Raw genomic sequence first — 23791 nt, 5'->3', positions numbered from 1 at the left:
AGGTTTATTAACCCTGATGATGAAAAACAAACAGACAAAATACACTGCTTTTTGCTTGAAAAGCTTAAAAAATTGTCTCAACGTTTACCTTTTGTCCACTAATGGTGTTTCAATGTTTACTTGAAAATGCTGACTTAATCTACTGACCGTTTGCTCTTTTTGAATGAAATTTAAATTGTCTATTAATTAAGATCATGATTCATGGTTAAAACAATGTTGAAGAAATTGTTTGGTGAAAACAAATTAAACCTTAACCTCAATCAAATGATATTAACCAGGAAAAAATGAGAGTAAATGAGTTTTTAACTGTGAGATGACAACATTATTGTCATTAGATTAACACAAGTTCATTAGGATTTATGATTAACGGACGTGATTTGAGAGTAAAAGATTGAAGTCAATTAACAAGCTTCAATTGAAACCAAAAATATGATTAAACAGAAGCTGACCTTATCTCAAGGTAGCATTGAATCAACATTAAGTATCAAAAGTTTATCTTTTTTACCCAAAAAATTCAATTGTTTTACAATTACAATGTTACATTGTCTATTGTCTTGTTTTAATCATTATTGCTCTCGAAATGTCCAACCAACGAAAGTCAATTTTCTGGTTTTCTGGTTAAACTCAGCAAAACTCGGTCATTCGGACATGTTTCAGTTCTAGTCAAAGACATTTAATGGTCAATGTTTGAATTTAAAATTTAAAAATTTCCAAATTCTGTTGTATTTTTTCATCAGATAAATGGTTAGCTTTAGACTGAATTGCATTTGGAAGGAAATTTTGGTGAAAATTAGATTTGATCATTTGATTATTGTTTCGTTTATTTAAACAAATGTTGAATCAATTGCGAATGATTCAAGTCTAAATAACAATCATGATTCCATGATATTAATGCTTGCAAATTCAAAATAGGATAAAAAGTAATCTTTACTTTTGCAAGTTTCTTTACAGTTTTGTTACTTTTTTTCAGTAAAAATATTATTTTACTAACCTTTAACAGTTTATGATAATAACCGCCATGGAATTTCAAAATTACCATGATAATATTTATTATTATTCACTTGAAAGAAAAGGTAAGTTATTATTGTATATTGTTACAATTGTTATCCTTATTACCATTATTATATCTTTTATTTTTATGAGTTTAACTTAACAGAAAACTATTCTTATTATTAAGTTAATATTTCATTTTGACTTGAAAAATTTGAATTTTTCAACCTACAGTTGGGAGTGAAAAAAGTTCATTCAGGTTGGATTAAATTGCTAATGCTGTACAAGCTATCAATTTTGTTTTGTTTTTTGACAAATCATTACAAGAAATTTTTGAGTCTATGAAAGGTGAACTGTTAAGTTTGCGTTAAGTTTCATGTTATCATTGAGTTAGGAAATTTTCATCATGAACTTGATGATTTAAAAGGATGAATATGATGATGAAAAGTGTATTGTGAGAAAAATGTTCAGGCAACAGTTATGATGAACTTAAACAGTTGATTATAAAGGTTACACCATTTTACGGTGTGTATATTGTGTGTGTGTGTGTGTGTGTGTTTTCATTGCCAAATGCTGAAATTCGTTATTTTCTGTGTGAGTGACAGTGACCATTTACTTGACCATCCGTCCGTGTTGTCTTCAATTTTGCCTGTGCCAGGTCAACCGATTGGCCCGGCAATGTGAGAAAAGAAAAAGACAAAAGCAAGCAACCGATGGGAAGAAGATGATAATCAAAGACCAATAATCATCGAAACGTTTACTTGGGAATGTCAACATTAATTAAAGGGGAATAAAAAACGTTGACATAAACAGTACAAAAGTGACAAGGAGCTTTAAAACAGTTTTCAAATCATTTAATGAAGACCAGATTGTCTTCAAAATAAAAAATTGTCAAGTTAATAAAAAGATTTATTAGCCAGTTAAACTAAATTCGTTTAAATAGCTAATTATTCACTTTTCTCATGTCTACGACCACACCAGACTGAAAACACCGGATCCCGTCCGATCTCCGAAGTTAAGCAGTTTCGGGCCGGGTTAGTACTTGTGAACCCCCGGTGTTGTAGACTTTTTGAGCTCCAAGCATCTTCAGTTTCGAGTTGATTCAACTCGAGTCTAGTTAAACCTTCATGAAATGTAATAGACTCAACCTAATCTAACCAGACCTGGCCTAATCTGATTCATATCGAATAATGCTTCAGAACTTCAACTTCAGACACGTGAATTAGTAAAAACAAAGCTTGATGCAATTTTAATGGCTCTTGAAACTGATCTTCGAGAATAAATTTTTTTCAAAGAGGGAAATTTAACTTTATACATTTTTATAACCATTTTTTGCTGCATTTATCGACTGCTGTGAGATTTGTCTTTAATTCAACTTTCACCGAACGGATTTTATGAGCTATTTTATTTACTATTTAAAATTGTAAAAGTCAAGATTGGAATGAAAAGGCAATAAACAGATTTTATTTTTTCTTCTTACTGACCAGTTGATGGTAAAAAAACAGATCGTTCAAGTAAAGATAATGACTGGGCTGGATTAGAAAAGGATGATAATGATGATTGAAGGTAAACACAAACTATGATTTTAGTAGGCCCATGGGTAGACGATAGGATGAAATAGGCGGTCTGCAAGATTTGATCATTTTGAAAAGATGATGGTAAAAGATATCAATTGGCTGGATAAAAATGATGCGATTCAAAGGCCATCAGTTAATGCAAATTTTATTCACAATGAAAATCTCTTCAATTTTTGCTTTTCCTCTCACCACAGTTTAACAATATTAAATAATAGATTTGCTTTCACCGTTTCAAGATAATCAGAGCATCTTTTTCAATCCTGAATCTCAAAAGAATGCTTGTCCTTTTGGGTAAAATTTACAATAAATTGTGAATTTCATTTTCAATCTATCATTATCATCTTCAGTGTTTTGTTGGCTTTACATTTTGCTTTCTTTCTTTACCATCAACATCCACTTTGCTCAATCATTTTTACCAATCCGTTTACACTTTGTCTTCACTCTGTATCATCATTATCATCATCTTCCTCTACTCCATTCATCTTGATGAATTTATTTTTGACATTTTCCCCTTTCTTTACCCGCCATTACAAAGTCCACTTATTTCATTTTATCCTTCAACACTTGACAACAACAACAACCCGGAAGCATCAATCCTTTGTAAAGTGTTATCCACATCATTAACAGTAGCCAAGTGCACTGTGTGTGATCAAAATGTCTAAAATTTACAGCAAGAAAAAGATGACTCCAGAGTTGCAACTTCAGTGTGAAAAACTAATCATCCAAGACTCAGTAATTAACAAGGTGAACACCAACTCTCTATCGTAAATGAGATATTTCATTGATTAATCAGCAAAAGTAATTCTGTAAACCCAGACTCAGAGCAAGCAATAGCAGAACAAATCTTCATTAGTCGAAAGAATCCAAAAACAAATTTCAAAAAATGAATTCTAAGGTTCACTATCAACTTCAGCAATCTTTACTCATAAAAACCTTTACTTGATCACGATGACCCAAAATGTCACGAAATTCATGAATTCTGATGTTCGTCTAACGAAACAACTATTCATATTCTTATTCGTAAGAAATATTCATAATGAAAAGATATCAAAATAAGATAAGCAAAATTTATCGAAGGAATCATTGAAAGGCAAAACGATGAATCTCAAGAGACTGAACTTGAATATTCCAACGATCCTTAATTCGTATTGATCGATGAAAAAACAATATAAATGGGTCTCAACATCTCATCGAATGTGTCTTTAGACGAAACCTTTTTGTCAAGTTGCAAGAAGTTGATCATTTCTCAAATATCACATGAAATTTGCCTGAAAAATGGTTGCATATGGAATTTGAAGTTTCCTGTAAAATCTCGTAATAAGATGAAGATGAATAATTGTTTGATTTGTCCTGTTTAATGACTGAATAAAGAGGCCCTGAAAGAGGCAAGATAAACAATTATTACAGTAAACTGAGCTGATGAATGAAATAGGTATGTTTCCTGAATAGTGAATGATTCTGAACGATCACCGCAAACAACAATAATATGTATTTATTCACATTTCCTTTGATAAACTTTTATAAACATTTCTCTTTACCATTATCATCATCATCTTCGTCAACAAGATCAACATGATGATCATCAAGTTTATTGTTATTTACTCTCGTTACCATTGTTTGTCACAGTTGTTGATAATGATCAACATAATGATAATGATTGAACAATATATCAATGTTGATATATTTACTCAACACAAACAGAAACGTAAAGTTAATTTATTAATACAATGAAGTTGTGATGGTTGAACAAAAACATGGACAAACATCATCAACCATCAAACCTTATGCTTCTCACCTTTGGACAATCATAATAATAAAAGCAACAATAAACTTTATATTTACACGGATTGTCCATTTGGATATTGTGATTAAAGCATCTTCAATCCAAGTCAATATCAAAGTCAAAATTGAAACAAAAACCTTTGAAGTCATTGTTACATGTCAAACCCAAAAAAGGTATTAATTGAGGTTGAGGTTGAAAAGTAATACAACGAGAAACCAAAAATGATTAACAAATAAATGAACAATGATGTTGCCCGAGGTTATGCCAACTATGTTACTGATGAAGTTAATAACAAATTATTGTTGTTTAGAGCAAAACAATTTGATAGGAAATTGTTGATTTACTGTGATTCAGATCAAAGTCATTTTCATCGTTTTACTTTTTGTACATTTGCTTGCCTATTGTTGAACCACAAAATTAGTCTATTACATGATCAAGCCATGGACTTGATATAAGGAGATATCAGCAGTAACTTCAGACTCATCATCTGCACCAGCAACATCATCAACTAATGGATCAGGATCAGCAGCAGCTTCAAGTTCAGTGAAAATTTGAATAACAAAAAGAACAAGTTTTCAATCTTTTCTCTGAAACGATTTCAATTCGTTTTTAACCCAATTTTCAGTCGATTGTCATTTTGGACAATTGCGATTAATCAAATGATTGGCTTTGGTTAATCAGCCATTTCAAATGTTTTACTTGCAAAATCATCATTTCTTTATCGAAAAGTAATTAATTGAATTGCGAGTTTTGATGGTTTCTTGGAAATGTTTCATGATGAATATGAATTGAATAAATGTGATTACTTGAAGATTTGAGCAAAATGAGCAAAATGATGAAAAAGAAACGGAAATGTGATAATTAATTGTGATTGAATGAACCGCATGGCTGAACAATATCAAACGTTTTTTGCCATTTCTTACATCTGAATCTTATTCTGATAACTTTTTTTGTTGTATTCAGACAATGTGAAAAAGGGAAAAAGAAAAAGAAAAGGAGGAAAAAAAGTTCTTGTCAAGAATATATTCTTTAACATTTGAGTTCAATTCCTATTCATAAATTTATTCAAGGTAAAGGTAACTCTTTTTGCTTCTCTGTTCATGTGGCTTACAAGTGAAGAGTGATAAAGTTAAAATGATGATGACAAGAAGATGTGAACAAGTAAAGAATGAAGATGATAAAGATGAATCCAAGTGAAGATAAATAGTTTTGCAAGGATCGTTTCAATCCTCTCAAGGGTAAAACGCAAAGTACAATTGACAAAATCTCAAAGTATTCAGTCGCAATAGAAAATGTTTCAAGACTTTGTGCTTTTAATACAAGCCTTGATAATCATTTGCTAATTGTAATCATTATTTTTACTTGCATCATCAAAAAATGATGAATATGATGAAGTATGCCTTAAAGGTTCATCATGAAATACTATTTCTTACAATTATCATCTCATTATAGCAAAGAGGACAAAAAATGAGCAAGAAAAAAGAGGAAAAGAAAACAATAAAATAATGATTTTTTCAAGAAAAAACTTGAACCGCAAAAGTTGAAGTTTTCAAACAGTTTAACAAGACTGAGGAGTTGACTCAAAGTATCATTGGGTTATTTTGCATCATCATTTTGATAACAAAATTGATAAAATTTTCGGTAACTTTGATAATTCAAATGCCATTCATAATGAACTTGCAACTTTTCAACTTTGACTTCAACTAGCTGACTTGAAACTCTGAACCATTTCATCATTAAGATGAAACTTTAAGATCTAAATAAATGAAATAAATCATGAAGAAAACAAGGATTTTCAACCGTGCGAAGTTTCACAAAATAAGCAATGAAAAAATTCGTTGGAAGTTGAAATCAAAAGATTTTTCGACAATCGCAAAAAGATAGCGTTAGAGAAGTGCTAAACATAAACACCTTGGCTCAGATGCGGGCGAATCTGTTCACCCATAACTCATCTATTCGCCAGGATTTGAACCCAAAACCTCCATAATAACACCTATTCCTTTACCTATTAGAGGGTCAGGTCACTTCAGCAAAAGGCATTTGAGCAAATGTCAGCTGAGCGAAAATAAAATGCCAATAAATCCGACTTGAAAGTCAAAGTTTTGGCACTTATAAATCATCCAATGATAAACCATAACGTCATTAAACCCAAAAATCTCCGCGAAAAATGGACACCAGTACGTTTGGATGGAAGCTTGGCCCTATCGATTGTGGAATGTCTCATCAAAATCAGTCAGTCATAGCTGTCAGACCGTCCTCGCTGATCCAGAAGCGTACTTCTACTACTGTGAGACATTGAATCAAATGTGAACTAAATGAGTTTGAATGACCCTGTATAATGTTCGAGTCAGTTCAACCAATTCAACGACTTCATCAGTTACTACGAAAAGTGTGATTTAAGTTAACCTTGAAATATTTGAACATTATCTTTTGATGAAAATATCGATTGGAATTTTCATGGTCGTTCAAGGAATAATAACATCTCTAAAAAATACATGATAACAATTTGATAAAATGTTATAATGATGATGGAGTGAAATAAAGCTAAATGGTTCATTGTAAAGTGAAGAGTCAAGAAAAAAATATTTACCCAAGGTGTTTCCGATGAAAAATTTATTGAGATTGAATCCGATTCATTGTCAATAAATTGTGACGTTTTGTGACGTCACAGTGACGTCACAATGGATTTTTCCGGTGAAATGTTGATTGGATTCACTTCCGGTGACTTTTTTGACCTGGGAATGTTTTTTTCAGCTTTTAGATCATTTTTAGAACAAATTAAGTCCAAAAATGTCGATGTAAATTGATCTGAATCGACTTTTTTGGATCCAGATAACTCGATCCATTTTTCATCGGAAACACCCCCAATTTGGTGAAATGTAAATGTTGGTAAAAATAATGATAATGATAGGTGCATAAGAGAGTTGATATAATTGACAATAATTTTTATCTAATATCTGGAGCTATTTACATCTTCACAAGTTGACCGATTAACTTGAAAACAATGGACAACATCATTTAAAAAGATTCATCCTTTTCTCAACTATTATCATCTATTGTGCTTTAAATGTTCACTTCTTGTAACACTTTTCCATTCCCCTGATATTTGCATTCATAAATCAGAATAAAATTAGTTCACCATTTCCCATGAGAATCGGGTTGATAGATGAAAATTGCGTCAAGAAAAGTTCTCAATGAAACTGGAAAACTTTAATTTCGATTCGAAGCAAAATTTTGTTAAAAGCCTTTCCAATCAAAACATTTGATGAACATGTTTATCAGCATCAAATCAATTTTAGTCAAATATCAATACATGTTCAGGTTGACATTGAGCAAAATTGTTTCCGAAATTGAGCTCATTCTTTGCACTTTGCTGAATGTTCAGGGTGAAATGAAACAAATCATGAATGATAAGTTGAATAAATCAAATGTGAATAAAGAGATGAAAGATTGCAACAGAAAATAAAAGGTTAGGTAAGTTGAAGTTTTTTGCACCTTTTTTCATTCCCTTTTCATTCTTACACTTTTCCAGCGGAACATTTTTCATCATGTTTCATCATCTTCTAGTTATCTTTCATCTCTGTATTCAGCTTGGTTCAAGTTGACTTTTTTCATCCATTTTTCTCCACAAGACATTTTTTACCTTTTAAGCTTTGGTTTCATGTTGACTGTCAGTTTCAACATATTAAACAAGTGAAAAAATAATCTCACTTTGTTGATGTTCAGTTGGATTCTGTTTGATCAGGGGAAAAGTGTGGTTACCTTTTCTGGTGTCTCATTGCAAACTAAAGTGAATGAAAAATGCTGAGCCAATGAGTTCATTAAATTGATGAGCTAACTGATGACATGAAAATTGTGGCCTTTTATTGATTCAGCCATTTGCACAGGAAAACTAAATTTCAATAAGTTTTAAAATGATCACATTTGAAGGTTAACGTTAACTTCAAGGCAAATCAACTTGACATTCAATGTTATTATTAATGGAAACTTTTCAAAAGGTTAAATGGTGAGAGTTTATTTGATCCTAATAAACATTTCACTCACAACAAGACTGATTTCATTTATCATATATCGTTAAATAATCGTATCATTTCGCACTACATGAAGTGATGAAAAAACCTTCAACAGTTTCAACTAACAATCGAAAATATAAAATTTTGAAGAAATCTGTAATTTTTCTGAATGGTTGCATGGGGAAGCTTGGTAGATTAAGGGAAGGAAAAGATATCGAGAGAAGGTCCAAAGTTTGTTAATGTCGTTCGTACTGTAGGAAGAGATGAGGCAGACCTACGAGGTAACTGATGCCATCAAACGATGCTATCCTCTTGAGAAAGAACTCGATCAGCTCAAATCAGATCAAACTCAATGTGCCGATTACCTTCTAAAGCATCGGCACTAGTTGAGACTCTTTTCCCGAAATTTGAATCTTTCGAGTTCTGACAGTTAAAAGTGTAATATTTTATTCCAGTCCAGTTATCTAAACGTAAATCTTTCCATAAATTGTAAATCATGTTTTATAAAAATGTAAAGACTTATTGTAACTCTGTTTTGGTTTATCCATTACTTAATCGCGATAAATTTTGCATTTGCTTCAATTTTGACTCGAGTTTTGATGGTCAACATTGGGTTATTTGCATTATTACTATGACAAAAAACTGATAACATCTTGAACTATCTACAGTTACTTTCATGATTCAGGTCTACCATGATGAGCTTTTTTCTGACAAAAGTTTTGACTCAAGTTTAAACGACTATCTTGGTAGATTCAAGTCGATAGACATTTTCGGCTCATTTTACTCTATTGACCATTGTTAACATTTGAAAAGCTATTATATTAATCTCGATATAATTATTTTTTCTGAGTTCATTTGATCCTGATAAATGTTTAATTTGACTTGAAATGAAATCTGAAATAAACTCTTATTGACTTTTGCAACTTGATAATCCTCGTTATCAGTTCTGTCCACTTTACCTTCTGTCAATTACAATGATGAACAGATGAAAATTGAAAACAGAGAAATCATGATAAATCATGTTTCCAAATCAAAGTATTATTTTTGTTCATCTAATTCTTACGATTACCAGTAAATAATTGAACAATAATTTCATTCCAAGTCGATGATATTTCATAAGATTCACTTAATCCCTTCGGATTGTTAAAGACTGTCTAATTGTTTAATAACTCAAAGGATAACAATAAACAAGTGCAATGCCACGATAACAGTAAATACTCAGAAATGGAAGAAAACCCAAAAAATGATGAAAATCGTAAAATTCATGTTCTTATGAAATTACCAGCAATATCAAAGACAAAGATTGAATGGTCGATCCAATTGAAGGTAAACATCAATTGGGTTGAAATGCAAACGAACAGTTGAGCCTCTTGGACTAAATAATAAATGGGATTCAATTTGTTAAACAATTGCAACTGATTAATTAAAGCTCAAGTCCAGCTTATTACAATAATGTTACAATACCCTTTGAGAGTTTCAAGATAAAAGGTAATATCAATCCTTGAAAGGTAATAACATTTGAAAAACTAACTTTATTTTGATTGGATTATGTGAAAAGAGGAAGAAATGGACGAAAAGAAGAAAAAAAAGTTGATAAGTTGGTTGATGGACACTTGGGTATTCAAAGGGAACTCGGTATTTATAATGATGATGATGATGATTATCATGATAATTGATGTTGAACATGATTAAAGCAACACCTTTTATCTGTTTACATTTCACGAGTAAAAGTTCGCCATTTTTTTCAAACGAAATTCTCATGAGGTTTACGGATGAACTGAAATTCATTGCTAAGTTCAACTTTACAAGTTTTTTTCATGGAAAAAAATATTCAAGGGAATGTTCAATTCTTGATCAATCAAGAAACGTTAATGTGATTTCATTTTGGCCACAAGTTGAGATTGAAATGTAAAGAGGTTAGATTTGAGGATAAGGCGAAGTGCGAATGAATAATTTCTCGATTTTATCGACATTTAATTTCTAATTGTTGTTGATGTTATTTAGGGTGTTGATTGTAGGCCAGGGACAGTTTACTTGATATTTATTTTGATTATTGTGGTTGATTAGAAGCAAAAGGTTAACTATTGATTTCACTTTTCAGGTTGGCATTTCATTTAAACGTTTAGTTTAAACTCCCTTTTGAATGGATGATAACAAAGTTAATGATAGGTTTGTTTAAGTTTAACGAAAGTGCGACTTACCCTTCGATGGAAAGGCATATTTTCATACATTTCTTTGGTATTTGGATTAATCGATGAATTATCAATCTCATTTTCTGGTTTAGGTGTTGACTCCAGTTGACTTTGTGAGCCACCATTACTTGGTATTATATCTACATTTAGAGGTAAAAAACCTGTCAACATGGGTCAACAATTAGGTTAAAGGTTGTGCAGACTAAACATTTTTCATTTCAAATATTGTTACTCGAGTGAAAACAATTATTATTATCATTATGTGCCAAACTGTTTAAGCATCGTTCATTAATTTGCGAAGTTTCCTGTCCAAGCGTTATTGCAGCCTAAGCAAAATGAAATTTTCACTTTCAAAGGTTTACTGGAAAAATCAGGACTCATTAGGTTACCTTCAAACTTAATGCACACTTATGTTCCCTTCAAAGACCAACTCATCAGTCGGCCTAAATCAATGACTCGACCGCTCAACAACTTGTTATACTTGGTATCGATTCTGAAGATGAAAGTCACTACTAACAGTTACTACAGTACTGACGTGACCACAGAACATGAAAGGTTTAATAAAGCAAATACTCGATTCGAAGCTTAAACCTGATGAGCTGATCTCAAAGTTTAATTGATATCATTGAATAGTTTGCTGCATTTGTAACAAGAAAATTAATGTTTTATCGTTATTCATAAGCGACTTCAAATTTAACTTCACTAACATTTTGAATAAATTTGGAACTAAAAGAATAATTTTGATTCTCAGTGAAGTTTGTATTAGTCTGAACTGAAAATTCTGTGAAAATTAACGTCTAAAGTGCTCATGAGTTTGACACAAGGCTTAATCCTTTCTTCATGCGTTTTCTTACCAAAAACTCGATCGTTTCTTTTAAGGCGTAAATTTGTTTCCTGAAGATATTTAATTGCTGGAAAGATGTGAATTGGCAAAAGTGAAGCGGGATTGATTGTGACAAGGAAAGAAGCGAAAAGAAGAAAGTTGTTAATTGTGATTGTGATTAGTCTAAATGCTGTAAAAGATGAACGAATCAAACGTAAAAATCTAAATGCAAAAAACAACGCAAAAATCAATGGCATTAAGAAAAGGAAGCATTCACAAAATGAAACGTTTTCGGTGAATAATGATAATAATAAACTGAGGAAAAATGAGGATGAAAATAAAGTGCATTATGATGAATATGGAATGGTTATTAATTACCTTTATTAGAAGGCACATGACTGATGTAAGACGATGGAGTTGGAGTTCGTTCACTTTCAGGTCTAAATTGTCGTTAAGGTTTTTCATTGTTTCAGGTTTTGGCAAAGGTTAACATCCATTAACATTAGTAGTTGGTATAAGCAAACAATAATGAAAAGACAAAAGGTAAATGTTAGTCTTTTAGGATAATGTAAAATGTTTGTTTACTTGAAACATGCAACTTCGATTAAAATGATCTCAATCATCTTCCATCAATGCAAAACCAAAAGGTAAATATTTAGTCAGCTTTTAAAAGGTTCAACTAATTGTAAACTAATGAAGAGGACACCAAGTTATGGAAACAGACAAAATAAGAAAAGATATTTCCAATTTATTATCCAACACTTATCCAAAGCTTACCTCAAGTCAAATAGTCAAAAAACAAAAAGTCTAAAAGTTTCTAATCCATTCCCAAAACTGTATTGAAAAGTATCTCGAAATTTTATTCAGAACTTTTAACGAAACTCAATCCAATCTTCTAAATATTTCAACTTATTATTCCATTTCCATGAATTTTTCAACTTTTTTGTTCGATTTTGCTTTGATTCTTCCTAACAACTTTAGCCTTTTGATGCTGAAATTTTGTCGATTTTTTTCGAAACTTTGTTTGTTCTTAGAACTTCTCAAAAATCGCTGAAAATTCATTTTAACTCTTGCAAAATATTCTCGACTTTTACATTCCATGGATTTAGAGCTTTTTTTCGATGTTTGCAAACTCTATTCGAGCTTATAATTTTAATATTTCTGTCAATTTTTTGGAAAAATCATTAAACTTTATATCACGTTCATGATGATGATAGAAGGTCAATTTATCGTTAAAGTTTAAACAACAGATTGTTACTGGAGACGATTTCATGTCAACTCGAGTTTAACATGCTATGGTTGACTAGATGGTGACCAAGGCTATTAATTGGTAAACATTTTGAATAATAATTCGATGACAATTAACAGCTTCATCAATGCATAACTTTGATGATCAATTATCAATTGGAAAAGGTTTACAACTGTTTAACTGTGTAATCGTTAAATTAACATAAAGAAAGGTTGAAATTGAATAATCAATTTAAAGTAATAAATATATTATTGTTTATCAAGTTGTACACTTTAATATTAACAATTGACTGAGTGTTTGTGTTTTGCGTTTTGTTCCGGAAAAGATTGCGATCATTGGATGAAAAGGTTTATCTTTTGCATTTGCTTTTCGCATTCTTACTTTTCTCTGTCCGATGCCAATGAATGAGATTCTGATGGTTCATGATGATGGTCAGCAATTGAAAGTGAAAATGTCAGATGGAAAATGAGGGAAAAGGAATAAAATTGGTTACAAACAAATTAGTTTTAAGGTTAATCATTCAGTCAACATCAACAAATGAATAACAATCAGTTTAATCGGTTTTCCATCTAAATTGATATTAAACACTCCTTCAATGATTAACAATGTAAATTAATCGAAATTCAACTTTCATCCAAATTGGTTCAAATGTTGATGTTTGCTTTGCAAAAGTAAATTAGTAATTTAGATTAATTCATTTGATTTACCTTGTTTGGCACGACGACGTTTCATCCGGCAAAACATGATGATCAAAATGATGATGAATATGATTATGATAATGGCCAGAATACCGGCGATAAGAATGATTGATTTCTCATCAAAGTGAGGCATCGTCCAGCGAGAATCGACTGTGGATAAAATTTAATTTTAATGTTTACTTGGTTTAGACTCTAAGATGGTTGACTTACTGAGTGGAGCCGATTTGGTGAAGAGACAAGATGAAGAACCAACTGAATTGGTTACTGAACAAGTCCATGTGCCAAACATGGATTCATCGTTTGGCGATATCACAATTTGACTTCGTAACCCTTGATTGGTTACAATATCACTTGAATTGGTTGACGTGAACGTTGAATTGCCCAGAGTCCATTGAAAAGATAAATTATCACTTGGATTGGCAATGGCTTCACAGATGAGCACAACGTAAATGGACGATGGACCATCGGCTTCACTGCCTCTCACCTCACTTTCAGATATCTCACAGACTGGCTTATCTGCGAATCGAAATGTTACAATTAGAAATGATTGTTTGATTGAATCTTAATAAATTGTTTTAATGCAAAGAAAAAGTATTTAACTTTTGGGTAAATTTGTTGTTTAGTTTTGAAAAAGTTTTGCATTTTGGTATTTTATTAGCGAAGCAAATGTGCACTTACGAAGAACGTTTATTACGGCATCGACACGGGTTGACCCGTGCCTGTTGTAGGCTACACATGAATAGTTGCCACCAGTTTCTTGGTTCATTGGGTTGTGAATCTCAAGAATTGGTGAAACCACAATGGGCACACCCCAACGTTCCCATCGGTATGAAGCTTCTGGCAGAGCATCACTATGGCACTTGATGGCTTCAGGTATGTTACCTTCAACGACTGTAACAGTTTGCGGTGAAACAAAGATATTTTCAGGAGGATCTGGAAGAGAAGCGAAATGATATTAAAATTCGATTTACTATGAAAAGCCTTTTAAACTGTTTACATTCAACTCTAAATTGCATGTTTGATTCAACTCCAGGTCCAGCAAGGTTGTTGGTTGATGAACAGGTAATCTCAGAATTTCCCGTTTCTCTGTTCAAGGGTTGTGCCATGTTCCAAGTGAGTGTTGATACAATGCTAAGGAAAATGTTGGATTCTTTTTCCTCTGGATGTTGAGTCTCTTTTATCGTATAAGAGGTTGAACTGTTGGGCTCGATTAGGGAACCATTCGAGTACCATTTGATTGAGCACGGAGGATCACATTCAACTCTACATGAGACTGAATGTTGACTTGCATTGAACAAGGCTCCATCCACTTCAGGTAAAGATTCAATCATTTTTGGTGGAACCATTGGTTGAATGTAAAGATAACCTGAAAAAGTCGAACGCAAATTTACATTTAAAATGAGAAAAGATTATCATTTCCATCATAATTATGTTCAACTGTAATTTAGCTGATAAACAATGACAATTAATCCACTTTTATATTGGTCAATAAGTTGAACTAATTGTTGGACAAACCCTGATATTCTGATATAATATTAAATATAAAACTGGGATTGGAAAGGTTGTGAGTGAAATTAATGATAACAATTGGTTTTCATTATTTAAGTTTAGCCTGAGGTTGTTCAATTGAACAGTAAGATTGAAAAATTAAATGCAACTTGAGATGCTTTTGCTCAAAGTTTAGTCTGTCTTTGAGGGAAAAGTTGGAAAAGGTGAAAATTACCTTTAGAACCCAATCCTGCCATGGATATTGCTGCACACGAATAGTTGCCTCGAGTTGAAAGGGTAACATTGGTTATGTTTAAAATGGATTCAGTCGAGTCTATTAATCGAATCCCGTCTTGTTCCCAAAGATATTCTTCGGCAATTGGCCAGCCTAGTTGATGGACAATGCATTCAAGGATAAGAGGTTCACCTTTGACTGGATAATTGCCGTTTATCTGTTGAATTTGAGCTTGTGAGGGAAGATACTTCACGTCCAGTTCAACCATGTTTGACTCTTTTGACCAACCAGCCTCGTTGAGAGCCTGGCATGAATAGTTGCCACTCAAAGAGCGATCAACTGACAACCAGACTATCTCATTTTGCGAGGTTTCATTAATGATTGTATCGCTTCCTTCACTTGTGGTTCGGATCCAGCGCACTTTGGACACATTAGATGGATTGCCGTCTTCAACATCACACAACAACTGAATGTCATCGCCTTCCTTAATCATAATACCACTTCGGACATCTGCGAATGAATAAGTACATAAAACATTAACTTCTTTGCACAACTCAACCAATTTGATAGAATAAGCGTCTTTTAAACCTTTCAGGTCATTATACAAAATCAATCTTAAGTGGGAACTCGCTTGCGATATAAAGTAAACTGAGAAGATTTGAACTTCAAACACATCGTAAAATTACAACCGAATAGTCAAGATCAATCCAAAAATTGTTTCTGAACTTTTATTCTCGCTCAAAAGTTATTCACAAAAAGGCTTGCAATGCACACAAATGCAAGTTACTTTTACCCAGTAAAGCTCAGTGCAAAAGTATTGAAAAAACTCATATTAATTATGAATTAAAACTATTCGAATGTGTTTATTAGAGTTTTGAACACAACTACAAATTGCTAACTCACTTTGACGCTAATTTGCATAGAAAATATTAAGTCCAGAGTCTTTATCAAGCAATTAGATGTCATATTAGACCATGAACATTGAAGAAAATGGAATGATGGATAAAGCTTTAGTTTGAATGCTACTAATGAATGTCTCATAAGACAAAACACTGATCTTCAGAGGAAATGAGCTTAAGTACGATCGTTGAATGATCGCTTATTAGAAGCTAAAATTTCTTAATATAAATTCCCATTACTTTTGCGTTTTATAATAACTTAGAAAGTCTTTAACTGATTCAAAACTCATCATTGTCGGTGGATTTTGCATTATTATTGTAACAAGAAACCGATGAATCTAAACCTGTGAAATCGTTGGCGGTTGCTTTAATGAACAAGGTTACGATTTGATTCAAATAAACGTTTCACTTTGGAGTTTTCACAAACACTTTCCATTACTGAATGAAACATTTTGAGGCCGCTTTTTGTTCCCATTTAGTGAACAATTTATTGATAAAAAATGTACAAAAAAGACAATCAATGTTGATGTTGATGAAATTATATGTTGAAAAGTTGAATCATCACCAGCAATTTAATGCATTTCAAAACTCAATCTCTTTTTGCACAGTCAAACAAAAAGAAAAGCAATTGAAAATTTCTGTCTATTTTCATTTGAATTACTCGATTCATTCAATGAATAATAACATGGTGAAAAGAGTAAAAGTGAATTCTTTCAATTCAAAGGTTATCATCATTGTGTGTTTACGAATAAGCAAATAAACAATTTCCCTTTTGCCCAACTCTGATTTCATTCACCAAAAAAAAGAGACCAAAACTATCAACAACAGAAAATTCAAAAAATAAAATTTCTATTCTTACATTTTACTCAAAATACTTAAATTGATGGTTAACCAGTTTTGCAGTTTTACAAATGCAAGGTTAACCAAAACAAAAAGGTAAACCCAAAAGGTGAATCAAAATCTGAATCATCGGCTAGTCTGACCTGGAAAAGAACATTAATAACAATGGAAAAAAGATTGAAGAAAAATTGAAATTCGTTGTTCGATGTTGGAAGAAAAAAAGTTTATTTAAACGCAATTCACAGGTTTACAGTTAAATAACTTTAATCAATTGATTTTCCAGTTTCTACTGTTCAATGTTTTCCCTCAAATCATGAATCTTTTCTCATCTCGTTTCCACTCAGTTAATCTTTTCCCTGTTATTCCGTTTTCATCTCTTTATCCCTGAACATGGATTATGATTTACTCCAAGATTTTGTCATCATTTTTATCCTTCCCTCGACTCCAATAAACTTGAACCTTTTTATTTGTTTAGATTTTTGTTTTTCAACTTTTTTTCTGTTCTTTTCTCTCCTCAGGTTCGCCTTCAATTTCAATGTGAAGACAAACAAAATTGTGAACAAATTTTCAAATCTTCAACATTTCTCTCTTTCTCCTTTCTCCATGAATATTGTGGGTAAATATTTTTCTCCCAATGTTATCATGAAACTGTATCGATCCAAAATTATCATCAATTGTTTTCCTTCAATAGTTTCCTTTCATTTTCGCAACATTTTCCTTGCATCTGTTTTCATTGAAATTGAAGATGAAAGTGTTTTTATTTTCATGAAAACAAAACTAAATAACTTTTAGAAGAGATGAAAAAAGAAGCAAAAAATATCATATTTAACCTTTTACATGATAAATAAACATTGGAAAGGAAAAGCATGAAATAATTGAATTTTTCAAGTTTTCAGTTAATCGTTTTTGAGCCATTTTTAGCAATCGATATGGTCAAATTTGTTGTCAAAAGTGTCTTTTGATTCTTTTCAGGTTTTTAGTGTTCATCAAAGATGAGTGCGAATGGGTTTTGATCTTATCAAACTGAAGCTGTCTTTTGGGTTTCAATTTTGTCCGTGCAAATAAACGACATTTTGTCCTTTTTGTTGAGAGCTGATAAAAGGTGAGGAAGGTCAACTTGTTATTCAAGGCTAATTGATGAGTAAAAACTGGAAAATCACCTTTAAAGACACGGATGAGTGACTCGAGTCCAGCACCTTGTCATGCTAGGTAATGATAGCTGTTCATCTGTGTAATCACATGTGTCAAGCTGATAAAATGTACAATGGATTTTGAAGATTTAAACGATGAAAAGGACAAAACAAAAGAGCATTTAAAGCTATAACAAAAAGCGGTTCTTGACAAGTCCAGATAATTCAATTTTTAGGTAAAACAAAACAAAATAATCTTAAACTAAAATCAATTTTAATTGTTAAAAATCAACAACTACTTCCTCTCAAATAAACAGAAGTCAACTTTCGCCCGAAATCCGACTCTCATAACATAAAAGTCGCAACAAACCTAATATACTTCAAACTGAAATCTAATAATGCATAAATCTATTTATGCGATCAACAGCATTTGTGAAAACAAGCTCAGAACCTTTTATTTATCGAAGCTGCGAATTTCCAGAAGTCGATCAGAACTGAAATCAACTGCAAGTTGATTGCAACAAAATGTAATTCTTAAGGAACCGAATTTTCAGTGAAAATGGTTTAATCTTTACATCAACATTGCTCTTCAACATAGACAGTTAAGACAAAGAATTGAACACTTACCAGGAAATATTCTGAAAGTTACTGTTGGACGGTAAATGATATTTAAATGGACACCCTGTTTAGCTTTACTGGAACCAATTTCATTGGCGATTGAACAGTAATAGGTCGCACTGTGATCACGGGTAACATTGATTATCGAGAGGATTGGATAACCAGAAAAGATGCTTAAATAACGTCCCTCTGAACCCTCAATATCGATCTCTTGAGAGTCTTTGAACCAACGAGTTTCATTGCGCTTCAGTTCAACCGGATTAGCATTATAAGTACAATAAATGTTGATCGATTCTTGGTTTTCCTGTAGTTTAAGGCCATTCTCAGGTTCCATAACAATTGTCGGTGAATCTGAAGACAAAGTAAAAAGCCAAAAAGTTCATTTAAATGTCATCAATTAAAAGGTCGAAAAAAAAGAAGTCAAATTAATCAACAAATTTTCCAAACATAATTATCTTTTACCTCTCTTGATAGTCTAAACTTTTCACCTCCCAGTCAACACAATCTTTACCTCATGAAAAGTTCAATATCAATTTGAGATAAAATGATTGGAATGTTGGTTAATTATGGGAAAAAGCTATTCTTTTCTGTTGAACAATTCTTGTGATTGATGGACTTTCCTTTTCATCATTTCATTATTAAATTCCTATTCTTGTTGTAAAACAAACAATTAATGAATATTGTTTTCATGATAATATCAAGCGATAAACAGATAATGATGAAAATGAAAAATGAGAAGAGAAATTAATTTAAGAGGAAAACTTTCAAGATGAATCATGATATTCATGATATTCGTTGAGGAATGAAGGTACAAAAGAGTTAAACTTACATAAAACTTTGAATTGAATTGTTGCCTTTAAGGGTTCATTCATGGCTGAATTGATTGCTCGACATTCAATTGTCGTTAAATGATCAAACCGAGTAATGTAAAGTTCCATGATTGATTCAGTTCGCTTTGTTCCATCACCAGATTCTTTGTCTTCGTAAATTTCTTCACTCAATTTAACATTTTGCATGGGTTGAGTGCTGTCGAGTTGGCAAAAGAAACAAATGCAAAAATGATTAAAATTGAATTAAATTTAATCGAAAAATCGGAAAACTCGAAACTTTTGTTTTCTCTGTTCTTTGCATTCTTACAAGTTATCAATTGTTTCAGCAAAACAATTTGCGATTCAATGTTTCACTTTTAACTTTTGCTTTGCGTTTTTCATCTTCACTTTGCATGATAAAAGCAATTCAATTTCCGTTCAAATAGCAACATTTACTTTTGACAATTACATTCAATGAATACAAATTAACCAATTCACAGGTTGATTCAGTTGAACATGAAAATAATTTTAATGAATTTCACAATGAAAGCCAGTGAAACACTTGAACATGTAAACATCGAAAACAAAAGCATCTTTCAACCTCATTTGTTTCATCTGATATTAACTAATATTTCAAGCAGCTTGAGATATTAATTTGTTCAGAGATTCAACTTACCCATTGAACCATTCAATGTTGACATGAGGTCGACTCCCGATTGCGATACATTTAATTGTAATTAAATCGTTTTCTTTCACTTCTTCAATTGGCCCAACAATATAAACACTTAAAGCACCAACTGAGAAAAAAGACAAAATTTTAATTCCATTTCAAATAAGTAAATGATACTTTTTCAAGTTTAGCTTTTCATATGAAATCAAATTAAAAATTGTAACCAAAGACAATCATCTTTAGCTCTACAAATCGAATGGTCTTTGGCGCTATTTTCAGGTAAAGTGAAACTCGAAAAAGTATTGCTTAGTTGAGCAAAAATGTCCGTTCAACTTTCATCATTTGGTTACAATAACTTTTGAGACTTTGCTTTGGACTGAAAATGAGTTTTGACTCAACTTGGAAATACTTACCATTAATATCAAGATCAACTGTGGAATCGTATTGATAATTATCTGGTTCAATTGATTCATGTTTAACATGACATTGTAATTTACTATTAAGGTCACTGCGTTCAATTTTTTTAATCAAGGCAAGGCTGGTTGAATTGTCGCTACTTGGTGATGTTGATGAGGATGAGGATGAAGATGATGAACTAGATAAGACGAGTTTGTTATCACCTTTGACTGACCACCATTCAAGTGAAGGCTCAGGTTTACCACCGGTTACTTTGCATGTAAGATGAACTTCATCACCTTCTCGAAATGGTCCAATGCTATTTGAACCGTCGACAATTTTACCCGAATTTGGGATCGAATTGGGTGAACCAGTGATTTCAATGGATGCTTTGGATGGAGCAGCTGACAAACCAATTCAATTGAGCATTGAAAGTGAAACCATAATTGTGATTGAGTAGAATGTTCAGCGATTCAAATCATTTCCAGATAAAATATTCATTGGTTCCATTAAAGATGATCATCATGAGAAGACATGTGAAAGGAAAAAGATGACAATTAGTTAAACTGTTTTTTGCTTTTTGTTTCTTCTTTTTCTTCTTATCATGCAAGGAAACTTTTCAAGATGAAAGGCTCAAGTCTCATGAGTAAACGTGAATATAATCTCTGGAATAAATGAATATCCAAAAATAAATAAATAAGATTTATGTATGTTAGTTAATATTGATTAAGTGGCTAATCTCGTTTGACCCCTTTCTTCCTTCATCAACCAGTAAATTGTTGTTCATCTTCATCTTCAGTTTTTTTTTCTTCTTCTTCTGCAAAACTCATTCTCAATGTCCATCTAAATTAATGGCTACAGATTTAGATTGTGCTTTATTTTGATTCCTTAAATCAACTTGAGCTCAAATCATTTCATCCTTTGAACCATCTTTCTCATCATTGTCGTCTTAATCGATGATCCAACTTTAATCATAATAATCATTTCAATTGTATTTTTCATCATCACAAGGGATAAAGGCATGTGATTTATTCGGATAATAATGATGGACATTATTGTTTTCAAATTAATGGTCAATAGAGACTCAACAATGGTTACGAATGATTTAACTTTTCCCGCTATTATTAATTTCCACAGTCAATCTCAATATTGAGCAATGGAAAGCAAAAGTTGCACATTCATTTTCATTCAACTGGACAATGCGGAAACCCAAAAGCAAAGCAACCTTAAACATAACAATCGTCAACTCTTCTGATCTTCAGAACAAATGCAAACTTGGACAATTTTCCCGACTGCAACTAAAACTACAAATGTACAAAAACGTGGAAAGTAACGTGGAAACTTAACCTAACCTAAACTTGAAAAACTGCATAACGAACAAAACTTAAAAACCGAAAAAGATGAATCAAGTTTCAATTTCTGAAGATACACTCTTCTTTTGGCTCACTTGAGCAGTTTTTGTTTATTAAAATACAATTGTGGATATAGCTCAAGTGCTCGGCATGTAGTTGTACACAACTTAGAAACTTATATATGAAATCGAAGAGGGAGATAAAACCTTTAACGCCCATTCAAGTTGATTTAACACTAACACGAGCCAAATGATATCCTAGCATTTTAGTCTCAAAAGCACACTCTCAGAGGCAGGCTGTCTCTTTAGCTTAGCAGAAAAAGTCGCCCATGCATTATAACTATAACGGGTTGAAGCAGTGAGGTGGTGGCTAATGGTTGCAGCTTAAGTGCTCTATATTTTCGGCAATTCACACCTATTATCATAGCTAGCTAAGTTCTCGTGCTCATCGATTGATAACTCGATTGATCCATTTGAAGATGTATCTTTGCCATCGTGTGACTTTAAACAAGTATCCGCAATCAGCATTGAGAGGGTTAAAGCAATTACAGTTACCCAGTTAAAAAAACCATAGTTGTCTTTACTCTTGGCTTGAGATTTTAATCTTCCTCTGAATCATCTTCCTGTTTGCAACACCATCGAGTTATTTTGCATTATTATCGTGAAACAAGTTGAACTCATTACTAACTCGAGTCGACTAATCCTTAAAATATTTAGAGTGAAAACTGAACTCATTCATTCATTTTTATCATTGCTCGGTTTAAACCTTTTGTTTTTGTAAACTTGACTATCCAATTTCATTTGATCCTAAACATTTTGAATCGCGTTTGAAAATGTTGATCAACAAGATTTAAGTTGGGAAATGAACAAATATACCCTGACTTTGTTTATGCAATTACATGATAAATTTTTCAAACAAAACACAAAATTGTTTATTCTCTGTACTAGTTTACCTTTGCTTCTGTTTTTTATTCCTTTATTCAACATAAACACTTGCTTTTCTGTATCATTCAAGATTTCAAAGTAAAATGTAAGAAGATTATGCTTGTTCAGTTTTTGTTGAGTAATATTTTGTCATGCATTTCAATTTTCATCTTCAATTGAGATGTTGTTATGTTGTCAACAAAATGTTACTGATGAAGATAATAACATGATCATATTCAACTTTTACTTTCATCATTCTCTCTGCATGATAACCTTACCAATAACACACACAAACAGACAAACAAAATTGAATGCATAATTAAGGTAATAATGTAACATATTGACAAGTAACACACATACTGTGTTTGTGTGTTCAACCTAACCAAGGTTATAATACTTATTACTTGTTGCTATTATTTCAATTGAAAACCTTTCCATTGACAGTCAAAAATTGATCCTATTAATAGACTGACAGGCTGAAACGGCCAGGAACCAGAATCCAATCAAATAGTCAACATCTTTATCTTCATTTACAAAACAAGTTAATTATTGACAAAAGTACAAGGTATGTACAAATATGTACAAATGTATCAACAGCATGTCCATCAACAGATGAATATTAGTTTAAATGAAGTCCAACAATGTAATGACTTTGAGGGAAAAAAGTATCACACAGTTGATCCAAAGTTTTATACATTTGCTCAGAAAATGGATTCGATTATTCAATTCGAAATTTCCAAAAAATCGACTTTTTTTACAAAATTATTCTCTGTTTATTCAGAAATACTGAATTTTTAGGAACTTTCGATTCTCACGCTCAAAACTTTTCGAATTCAAAGTTGAAACTAGTGCAAAAATCGCTTGTGATTCTTCAATTCGGAAGTTTCTATGATCTTGACTTTTTAAAAATGAATGATTAGCTTTTCAAAAGTCGCAACTGATTGAGACATTTGCACTCTTGAGTTAAACCTGAGACTTGATGTCATCCTTTGACTAAACCCATTGAAAGAACGTCAAGAAACTTGGCAAAGGCAACTGAAGTTAACCAAAATTAGGTTAGTGAATGCAAAGGAAAGCTGCATGATAAACATGATGAAAATGAGTGA

At 32.0% G+C, this 23791-nt stretch overlaps 1 protein-coding gene and 1 pseudogene across 7 annotated transcripts in view; one reads left to right on the top strand and one right to left on the bottom strand.

Annotated features, from left to right (window-relative positions):
- LOC107370105 (hemicentin-2) overlaps positions 1 to 23791 on the bottom strand; it is a 34325-nt gene that overhangs the window by 7039 nt on the left and 3495 nt on the right. For 2 of the 7 annotated variants that reach the window (XM_015938086.3, XM_015938091.3), the window contains exons 2-14: positions 20428 to 20814; positions 20021 to 20141; positions 19365 to 19561; positions 18545 to 18886; positions 15049 to 15558; positions 14323 to 14691; positions 14004 to 14258; positions 13536 to 13841; positions 13335 to 13475; positions 13009 to 13039; positions 11757 to 11818; positions 11410 to 11466; positions 10565 to 10716 (exon numbers count right to left, since the gene is read on the bottom strand). In XM_015938086.3, the coding sequence (XP_015793572.2) occupies positions 10565 to 10716; positions 11410 to 11466; positions 11757 to 11818; positions 13009 to 13039; positions 13335 to 13475; positions 13536 to 13841; positions 14004 to 14258; positions 14323 to 14691; positions 15049 to 15558; positions 18545 to 18886; positions 19365 to 19561; positions 20021 to 20141; positions 20428 to 20814 (2930 nt within the window). The remainder of the gene's footprint in view (positions 1 to 10564; positions 10717 to 11409; positions 11467 to 11756; positions 11819 to 13008; positions 13040 to 13334; positions 13476 to 13535; positions 13842 to 14003; positions 14259 to 14322; positions 14692 to 15048; positions 15559 to 18544; positions 18887 to 19364; positions 19562 to 20020; positions 20142 to 20427; positions 20815 to 23791) is intronic. The other 5 variants (XM_089270345.1, XM_015938090.3, XM_015938087.3 and 2 more) reach the window with 4 other exon arrangements.
- Positions 1955 to 2057, top strand: LOC149094538 (5S ribosomal RNA; annotated as a pseudogene).

Source organism: Tetranychus urticae, chromosome 1, assembly GCF_039701765.1.
Source record: "Tetranychus urticae isolate SD_2017Ah chromosome 1, NJAU_TeUrti_SD_1.0, whole genome shotgun sequence".
NCBI lineage: Eukaryota > Metazoa > Arthropoda > Arachnida > Trombidiformes > Tetranychidae > Tetranychus > Tetranychus urticae.
The sequence above is the reverse complement of the archived record's forward strand: the minus strand, read 5'-3'. Positions and strand labels throughout refer to the sequence as shown.